The following is a 10,769-nucleotide window of genomic DNA, read 5'->3' as shown; positions in this document are numbered from 1 at the left end:
TGTCCTTTCCTCTCGAATATTTTCTAAGTGCCCTCTTTTGGGTTACCAGGTGCATATTTTTAAAACGGCTTAAAATGACTTTAAATGGCCTACATTCACCAGTGCCAACTGTGGAGCACCATACTACGGGCCCAAGTCGGTGGGGGCGGCCTGAGTGATTTATGGAACTTTTTATAAAACTCTTCAGAAAATCGGCTATGTTTTTCCTAACCCTAACCCTCACCCTAACCCTAATTCTAACCTTAACCCTAAACCCCCTAGAATGCAGCATTTGACCTTGTGGGGACTAACAAAATGTCCCCAGTTGGTCAATTTTTACTTTGTTTACTATTCTTGTAGGGACTTCTGGTCCCCACAAGAACAGTTAAACACGTCCACACACACCCACACCCACACCCACACCCACACCCACACCCACACACACACACACAAAAATATACTATTCCATACATACCCACGCATAAACGCACACACGGCACAAAAGAACGAGATGTGGTCACTTACCACCAGACTCATGGACCATGTAGAGAACAAACTCATCTGCTTTATTCTCCACCTGGAGACACAGACAAATCAGAAACATGACAATCACATCTGAGAAACTAGTGTGTGTGTGTATCGTGTGAGTGTGTGCTAAAATGTGTGTGTAGAACTCACTCTGAACTTTTGTAGCAGCAGGTTGAGGACCTGTAGTGTTGTCATGGAGCTGTTGACTCGGACGTTAGTGACCGACCCGAACGCTGGAGTAAATACTGATGTCTGGAGAGAACACATGCACGAGTGCACCCACACACACACACATAGCAAATATATACAGTGAAAAGGGCAGTGGGCCCAAAACTGATCTTTGAGGGACAATATAATTGACATTTACATTTCAGTAATTTAGCAGACTCTGTTATCCAGAGAGAATTATGTGCAGTTAGTGCATTCATCTAAAGGCAACTAGGTGAGACCTCCACGTATCACAAGTCATAGTCAGTTAAAAAACGCAGAAATAAAGCAGATATCAGAAAAATCAAGAAACTTTTTGTAGAGGTAGGGTTTTCCAGATATTTTCTGAAAAAGGGCATGTAAAAACTTTGGAGTCACCAGTAAGCACAGCTACGTGTGTGTGTGTGTGTGTGTGTGTAGATATGCATGTGTTACCTTGTGGTTATAGAAGTGTCCATTGATGGAGAATCTGTGTGAGCGTAAGTGCTGCAGGTCAGAGTGTGCGTGTGTCTTTGACCTTCTGGTGACCCCCATGAAGGAGGCATCACTCCTGGTCCGCAGCAGCTGGGGGACCTCCTCGTCGTCCTCCTCTAGACTACCTGAGGGAGAGAACAAAGGATTAGAACTTCCTCTTCTTTCTGCTCCTCCTCCTTACCCTCATCATCCTCCTCACCCTCATACTCCAACTCAAAAGTCATGTTCATACAGTGTCTGCACAGGCCGTAATACTTTTAGTGTATTTATAGATATGTAGAGGACCGTCGGAAAGTATTCAGACCCCTTGACTTTTTCCACATTTTGTTACGTTACAGCCTTATTCTAAAATTGATTAAATAAATGTTTTTCCACAACAATCTACACACAATACCCCATCATGACAAAGCAAAACAGGTTTAGAAATGTTTGCAAATTTATTTAAAAAAAACAGAAATACCGTATTTACATAAGTATTCAGACCCTTTGCTATGAGACTCAAAATTGAGCTTAGGTGCTGCCTGTTTACCTATACAGTATAAGGTCCCACAGTTGACAGCACATGTCAGAGCAAAACCCAAGCCATGAGGTTGAAGGAATTATCCGTAGAGCTCTGGGACAGACCTGGGCAAGGGTAACAAAACATTTCTGCAGGTCCCCAAGAACACAGTGGCCACCATCATTCTTAAATGGAAGACGTTTGGAACCACCACGACTCTTCCTAGAGCTGGCCACCTGGCCAAACTGAGCAATTGGGGGAGAAGGGCCTTGGTCAGGGAGGTGACCAAGAATCCAATGGTCACTCTGACAGAGCTCTAGAGTTCCTCTGTGGAGATGGGAGAAACTTCCAGAAGGACAACCATCTCTGCAGCACTCCACCAATCAGGCCTTTATGGTAGAGTGGCCAGACGGAAGCCACTCCTCAGTAAAAGGCACATACCAACACGCTTGGAGTTTGCAAAAAGCCACCTAAAGACTCTCAGACCATGAGAAACAAGATTCTCTGGTCTGATGAAAACAAGATTCAACTCTTTTGCCTGAATGCCAAACGTCACGTCTGAAAAAAACCTGGCACCATCCCTACGGTGAAGCATGGTGGTGGCGGCATCATGCTGTTGGGGATGTTTTTCAGCGGCAGGGACTGGGAGACTAGTCAGGATCGAGGGAAAGATGAACGGAGCAAAGTACAGAGAGATCCTTGATGAAAAGCTGCTCCAGAGCTCTCATGACCTCAGACTGGGGTGAAGGTTCACCTTCCAACAGGACAACGACCCTAAGCACACAACCAAAACAATGCAGGAGTGGCTTCGGGACAAGTTTCTGCATGTCCTTGAGTGGCCCAGCCAGAGCCGGGACTTGAACACAATCAAACATCTCTGGAGAGACCGGAAAATAGCTGTGCAGCAACGCTCCCCATCCAACCTGACAAAGCTTGAGAGGATCTGCAGAGAAGAATGGGAGAAACTCCCCAAATCAGGTGTTCCAAGCTTGTAGCCTCATACCCAAGAAGACTCAAGGCTGTAATCGTTGCTACAGGTGCTTCAACAAAGTACTGAGTAAAGGGTCTGAATACTTATGTAAATGTTATATATTCTATTCTAAAAAACAGTTTTTGATTTTTCATTATAGGGTATTGTGTGTAGATTGGTATGGAAAAAAATTATTGAATCAATTTCAGAAAAAGGCTGTAACGTGGAAAATGTCAAATGTGGAAAAAGTCAAGGAGTCTGAATACAATCCAAAGCTCAAATATTTATAGTGGAAAAAATATGATACATGTACGTATTTATGTATTTAGAACAGTTTCCTAATCAATGCTATTTTTTTCAAGTGGGTATCCCCTCCTAGCTGGAAGTGCACATGGCAGCATATCTACAGCTGTAATCCCTGCTCAGGTGTCTCTGTGTTTGTCTGCACATGTGCTGCAGGAGGTGGGTATACTGAAGATTTAATTATAGAGTAATACAACAGGTGACAGGATTGATAGAGCAGGATTACACGTGTGTGTGTGTGCGTGTGTTTGTGTGTGTGTGTGTGTGTGTGTGTTGACTGTCTGGATGTCGGCCCACCACCTCAAGCTTAACCTCGACCAGATGGAGTTGCTCTTCCTCCCGGGAAGGCCTGCCCACTCAAAGACCTCTCCATCACGGTTGGTAACTCCACAGTGTCCCCCTCCCAAAGTGCAAAGAACCTTGGCGTGAACCTGGACAAAACCCTGGCATGACCCTGGACAAAACCCTGTCGTTCTCTGTAAACATCAAAGCAGTGACTCCCTCCTGCAGGTTAATGCCCAGAGTACGACCCTACCTCACATAATAAGCGGCGTAGGTCCTAATCCAGGCACTTGTCATCTTCCGTCTGGAATGCTGCAGCTCACTGTTGGCTGGGCTCCCTGCTTGTGCCATCAAACCCCTGCAACTTATCCAGAACGCTGCAGCCCAGCTGGTTTTCAACCTTCCAAGGTTTTCCCATGTCACACGCTCCTCCGCACCTTCCAATGGCTTCCAGTCAAAGCGCGCATCCCCTACAAGACCATGGTGCTTGCCTATGGTGCGGCAAGAGGAGCTGTCCCTCCCTACCATCACGCTATGCTCAAAACCTACACCCCAACCCGATCACTCTGTTCTGCAACCTCTGGTCTCTTGGCCCTCCCACCCCAGCGGGGGGTCAGCTCCCGCTCAGCCCAGTCCAAGCTCTTTTCTGTCCGGGCACCCCAATGGTGGAACCAGCTTCCCCCTGAAGCTAGGACAGCAGAGTCCCTGCCCATCTTCTGAAAACAACTGAAACCCCACCTCTTCAAAGAGTATCTTAAATAATCCCACAGCAACCCCCTCACACCCCCACCCACCCCACAAAAAAAGACTCACTGTTGACTTATTGTATTTGTTGTTGCTCTGACTGCTGATAACTACTTACTGAGGACAAACGTACTTATGACTGTGATATGTGGTTGTCTGACTTAGCTACACTACGTGACCAAAAGCATGTGGACACCTGCTAGTCGAACATCTCATTACAAAATCATGGGCATTAATATGGAGTTGGTCCTCCTTTGCTGCTATAACAGCCTCCACTCTTCTGGGAAGGCTTTCCACTAGATGGTGGAACATTGCTGCGGGGATTTGCTTCCATTCAGCCACAAGAGCATCAGCAAGGTCGTGCACTGATGTTGGGCAATTAGGCCTGGCTCGCAGTCAGTGTTCCAATTCATCCCAAAGGTGTTCGATGGGGTTGAGGTCAGGGCTCTGTGCAGGCCAGTCAAGTTCTTCCACACTGATCTCGACAAACCATTTTTGTATGGACCTCACTTTGTGCACGGGGGCATTGTCATGCTGAAACAGGAAATGGCCTTCTCCAAACTGTTGCCACAAAGTTGGAAGCACAGAAGCGTCTAGAATGTAATTGTATGCTGTAGCATTAAGATTTCCCTTCACTGGAACTAAGGGGCCTAGCCCGAACCATGAAAAACAGCCCCAGACCATTATTCCTCCTCCACCAAACTTTACAGTTGGCATTATGCATTTGGGCAAGTAGCATTCTCCTGGCATTCGCCAAACATTCTCCTGGCAGTCCGACGAAGATTCGTTCGTCGGACTGCCAGTGATGAGTGATTCATCACTCCAGAGAATGTGTTTCTACTGCTCCAGAGTCCAATGGCGGCGAGCTTTACACCACTCCAGCCGACTCTTGGCATTGCACTTGGTGATCATAGGCTTGTGTGCAGCTGCTCGGCCATGGAAACCCCTTTCATGAAGCTCCCGACGAACAGTTCTTGTGGTGACATAGCTTCTGGAGGCAGTTTGGAACTCGGTAGTAAGTGTGGAAAGCAAGAACAGATGATTTTTACGCACTACGTGCTTCAGCACTCGGCAGTCCTGCTCTGCGAGCTTGTGTGGCCTATCACTTAGTGGCTGAGCCGTTGTTTCTCCTTCACAATAACAGCACTTACAGTTGAACGGGGCAACTCTAGCAGGGAAGAAATGTGACGAACTGACTTGTTGGAAAGGTGGCATCCTATGACGGTGCCACGTTGAAAGTCACTGAGCTCCTCAGTAAGGCCATTCTACTGCCAATGTTTGTCTATGGAGATTGCATAGCTTGGTGCTCGATTTTATACACCTGTCAGCAATGGGTGTGGCTGAAATAGCCGTATATCTTAAGATGAATGAACTAACTGTAAGTCGCTCTGAATAAGAGCGTCTGCTAAATGACTAATATGTAAATGTCTGTCTGTCTGTCCGTGTGTGTGTACTTACTGGTCAAGGCAGGGTCAGTAGTTCTGTCGAGTATGTTGTTGTTAGATTCTGTCTGCTTTGGAAGAACCTGGGATCTCTCATTCCTACAAACACAAATTATTGACATAACTGATTGGCACTCACATAGGCTTAGTGCATTTGTGTGTGTGTGTACCTGTTGACGCCTCCGTAGTGGAGTCTCTCGTTGTCGTCGTGCATCTGCAGTCTGATTGGTCGCCGCAGACCCCAGTAGATATTCAACAACCCCTCGACGACCAGCGCTTGCTCCTCCTACACACACACACACACACACACACACACACGGTGTGTCTGTATAAAACGCGCTGCCTTGTGCTCTGCTCATACTCTCACTCAATCACACAAGGTCGTGTGGCCGGTCACACACTTGCTCTTCGGACCAGCTACAGGTCTGTCAGTCTCAGAGTGGATTTTTACTGTCAGTGCAGCAAGCAGGGATTGTAATGCACTTCATCACAGGTGAGCTCATCTCCAATATCGTTGCTCAAATCTTCAGCTAGGTCTAAAATTTGAGGATATGGTACTTTTACCACTGGTCAAATGTTATTTTGTTTTGACAGAAAATGTAGCTGGTTTAAAGTATAATTGCTTTATCTGGCTTTAAGTATTATTCTTTTTTAAATTTTATTATAATTTATATGTGCACAAAATATTTTGGGGGATTCCCTTTATACCATATTGACACAGTAGTATAAAAGGTGGGATGTCACCATAGAAAATTCCATATATCCTACTATCCATGTGGGTTTTCCAACATACGTAGATGTTGGAATATAGAATGGTAATGGTAATAGTAAGGAAAAAGACACACGTGAGTCCTCGCGACGCATTGATACTATCATTCCTCTAATTTAGTAATTGTCTTACAAACACAACACACAGATCTCTAACCCTCCTGTCTCTCCTCTCTCTCCTCTGTAATATGAAGCATAGATGGCTGCTTCTGCCCCTACCTCACCATCACTGAGACCTTGGAGGTCCCGGCCCACCAAGCACAGTCATTCTCTCAGTCTCCATCCCAGTGCTCCCAGTGCTCTCCCAGTGTCCCTGGAGGGGTTTATAACCAGTATCCAAGCCCTGGCCAGACCAGTGGCGCACCCTAGCTGTGGCCCCGTAAGGCTCCAGAGGATGGCTGTTCTCCAAGTCCCAGATGAAACACTCTGTCTCAGCTTCGCTGCCCCGCGCCATCCGGACTAGAACCACCAGCCCCATCACCCCCACAGGCCAAGCCCTAGAGCAGCTATCAGGCATGCAGGCTGGGGAGGGAGAGGGAATGTGCGGGTAGAGACCCCATGGAATGGCTGTATGGACAAACACACACACAAACAAAGACTAGGGGCTCTATTCAATCAGGTCCGCTTTAGCCGACATTGCTTGCTCCCTTGCTTTGGTGGTGTTGGAGGTGGAACTGCGTTAGAGCTGTCAAATCTACAAGTGACTCCTGGCATTATACCTAAAGCGCACATTGCTATTTGCTGCACTGAGTCACAATAAGAGAATTCACATGCAGCCTTGTCCTCAAGTTTGAACACTGGAATGTGAGATGTAATCTAAACCTCGATTAGGCTGATCTACTGTATATATCAACGAATTGGCGAGGGCACTAAAACAGTCTGCACACTGAAGTCAAATGTATATTGTTTGCTGATGATCTGGTGCTTCTGTCCTCAACCAAGGAGGGCCTACAGCATCACCTAGATATTCTGCAGAGATTCTGTCAGACCAGGGCCCCGACAGTAAATCTCAGTAAAACAAAGATAAATCGGGAAAAAAAGGTAGTTGCCAGGACCATAAAAACAAATTTAATCTAGACACTGTTGCCCCAGACCACACTATACTTACCTCGGCCTAAACATCAGCACCACAGGTAACTTTCACAAAGCTGTGAACGATCTGAGAGACAACGCAAGAAGGGCCTTCTACGCCAACAAAAGGAACATAAAATTCGACATCCCAAATAGGATCTGGCTAAAAATACTTGAATCAGTTATAGAACCCTTTGCCATTTATGGTTCTGAGGTCTGGGGTCCGCTCACCAACCAAGAATTCACATGGGACAAACACCAAATTGAGATTAAATCTGCAAAAACATCCTCCGTGTACAACGTAAAACGCCAGCAGAATTAGGCCGATACCAGAAAAGAGCCGTTAAATTCTACAACCACCTAAAAGGAAGCGATTCCCAAACCTCCATAACAAACCATCACCTACAGAGAGATAAACCTAGAGAAGAGTCCCCTTAGCAAGCTGGTCTTGGGGCTCTGTTTAAACACAAACAGACCCCACCGGTCTAAATCTGCAAAAATGCCTACAAATCAGTTTTTGCTTTGTCATTATGGGGTATTGTGTGTAGATTGATGTTGGAAAAAAACATTTCATACATTTTAGAATAAGGCTGTAACGTAACAAAATGTGGAAAAAGTCAAGGGGTCTCAATACTTTGTGAATGCACTGTAAATCCTCATTATTTCGTAAGATGGCCATACCAAGGATCATTTAGCTATTTTATTTAGAATTTTATGACTCCTGTTGGTACAAAAAATATATATTTACACACACACTAGTGTTTTAGAACACCTACTCATTCAAGGGTTTTTCTTTATTTTTTACTATTTTCTACATTGTAGAACAATAGTGAAGACATCAAAAAAATTAAATAACACATATGGAATCATGTAGTAACCAAAAAAAGTGTTAAACAAATCAAAATAGATTTTATATTTGAGATTCTTCAAATAGCTACCTTTGCCTTGATGACAGCTTTGCACACTTGGCATTCTCTCATTCAGCTTCATATACATTTCAACAGGTGTGCCTTCTTAAAGGTTAATTTGTGGAATATGTTTCCTTCTTAATGTGTTTGAGCCAATCAGTTGTGTTGTGACAAGGTAGGGGTAGTATACAGAAGATAGCCATATTTAGTAAAATACCAAGTCCATATCATGGCAAGAATAGCTCAAATAAGCAAAGAGAAACGCCAGTCCATCATTACTTTAAGACATGAAGGTCAGTCAACACGGAAATTTTCAAGAACTTTGAATGTTTCTTCAATTGCAGTTTCAAAAATCATCAAGCGTTATGATGAAACTGGCTCTCATGAGGACCGTGTCATGACTTTCCCTCGAGTGAGGATCATAGGTGCCAGATCAGCCCCCCCCCCCCCTCCACCAGAGTTTTATGACTTAATGAGGACAGAGGGCGCTGTTTTCACTTTGGGGGAAAATCGTGCCCAATTTAAACGGCCTCGTACTCAATTCCTGCTCGTACAATATGCATATTATATTACTATTGGATAGAAAAACTCTCTAGTTTCTAAACCGTTTGAATTATATCTGTGAGTAAAACAGAACTCATTTTGCAGCAAACTTCCTGACAGGAAGTGGAAAATCTGAAATCGATGCTCTGTTCTAGGGCCTGCCTATAAATGGGCTTGATATATATTAGTATACATGCACGTCATACACCTTCCACTAGATGTCAATAGGGAGTGAGAGAAGAAATTGAGTGTTTATCTTGATCAGGGTGGAATAAAAGCTCTTGATGACGTGACACCCATTTCCTGTTTCCTGGAACGCGCGAGAAGGGACCTGGTATTGCCTCTGTAAAGCTGTGTTATAGACGACTAATATCTCGGCTTTGATTTTATTTGATAAATTGCAATATCATCGTAAAGTATGTTTTTCAATATAGTTTTATTAGATTATTGACATTTTTCGGGACGTTAGGCGTGTTGCGTTGTGTGCCTTTGTTCAGGAAGGAGAGTTTCGCGCCACTTGGCTAGCCTTCCGTGCTAATTGACTGGAGAAGAGGACGTTCTAAAATCAACAACGATTGTTCACGACAAGGGACCCCTTGTAAACATTCTGATGGAAGATCATCAAAGTAGGACCATTTTATGATGCTATTTCATATATCTGTCGAACATGTGTACTATTAGGTAGCGCCCAGTTTTGGGCAGCTCTCGCTATAACATAAGCTGGATGTCGTAATGAAGTTATTTTAGAATTCTAACACGGCGATTGCATAAGAACTAGTGTATCTATCATTTCCTATACAACATGTATTTTTTAGTCATGTTTATATGAATTTATTTGGTCAGAATAGGTGAGTTTTAGAAAAATATCCGCACATTCTGGGAAAAGAAAAGCTTATCAAGGTTAGTCAAAAATTATATATTTTTGCTGTTTGGTTACGATCGCTAACTTTTGCTGCTGGTAAATGGCTTGTGTTTCTGGCTATTGTGGTAAGCTAATATAATGCTATATTGTGTTTTCGCTGCACCTTAAAAATCGGAAATATTGGCTGGATTCACAAGATGTTGTCTTTCATTTGCTGTACACCATGCATTTTTCAGAAATGTTTTATGATGAGTATTTAGGTATTCACGTTGGTCTCTATAATTACTCTGGCTGCTTCGGTGCTATTTTTGCAGTAGCTGTGATGGTAGCTCAATGTAAAACTGATTTATAGCTCAAATATGCACATTTTTCGAACAAATGATTTATTGTGTAACATGTTATAAGACTGTCATCTGATGAAGTTGTTTCTTGGTTAGTTTGGTTGGTTCTTGGTTAGTTTGGTTGGTTTTCTTTAAGCTACCTGTGCTGTGAAAGAAATGTCTGTGCTTTTTTGTATTTGGTAGTGAGCTAACATAAATATACGTGGTGTTTTCGCTGTAAAACATTTGCTGTATTGGACTTGTTAATGTGTGAAAGTTTAATATTTCTCAAATATTTTTTGAATTTCACGCTCTGCCTTTTCAGTGGAATGTGGGAGGAGTTCCGCTAGCGGAACCCCGGAGCCAGACAGGTTAACTGGCGGGTCATTTAATATCTTGCAGGAACTCTCTCCCACTCTGCAGAAATGGAAGTTGAAAATCCCTTTGTTACAACACAGAAATTTTGTAGTACTGTAACATCCAAGATTGGATAATGAAACAATATTTCTGTAATCTAAACATTTGGAATGGTTTGTGGCTATTTAAAGAATAATCATGTCCAACGTTTATTGTTTTGTGATATCATGAAAGACATTGTAATGTAAACATTGTAACTTTAAGAGCTTTCACAATATATATGTCAGAGTTACATCTAAATGTTGTAAAACGTATATGATTAAATATGAAACTATTTATGAGAAGATAAAATGTGATTTTAGTCTTCTAAATGAGAAGTTGTATTTTCATATAAACCTGGGCCTAGTCAAGTATAAAACCCCTCGTGACGAAATTCACATCAAACCAAGTAGGATGACGGTAAGACAATAGAGACCATAAAAACGTGGAGCGGTGGCTGCACGTTGAAATGG

The 10,769-nt window shown here is 43.5% G+C and overlaps 1 protein-coding gene across 1 annotated transcript; it reads right to left on the bottom strand.

Annotated features, from left to right (window-relative positions):
* Positions 1-449: 449 nt before the first annotated feature.
* On the bottom strand, positions 450-6,650 carry LOC112080902 (ras association domain-containing protein 4). The gene is made up of 6 exons (XM_024146831.2): positions 6,561-6,650; positions 5,599-5,714; positions 5,445-5,527; positions 1,150-1,313; positions 658-759; positions 450-556 (listed from the first exon to the last, which is right to left on the bottom strand). The coding sequence occupies exons 1-6, from the start codon at positions 6,648-6,650 to the stop codon at positions 497-499; spliced, it is 615 nt and encodes a 204-aa protein (XP_024002599.2). The 3' UTR covers positions 450-496.
* Positions 6,651-10,769: the final 4,119 nt, after the last annotated feature.

The sequence above is a fragment of the Salvelinus sp. IW2-2015 genome, unplaced genomic scaffold (genome assembly GCF_002910315.2).
Source record: "Salvelinus sp. IW2-2015 unplaced genomic scaffold, ASM291031v2 Un_scaffold16572, whole genome shotgun sequence".
NCBI lineage: Eukaryota > Metazoa > Chordata > Actinopteri > Salmoniformes > Salmonidae > Salvelinus > Salvelinus sp. IW2-2015.
This window is presented reverse-complemented; position numbering and strand designations above follow the sequence as displayed.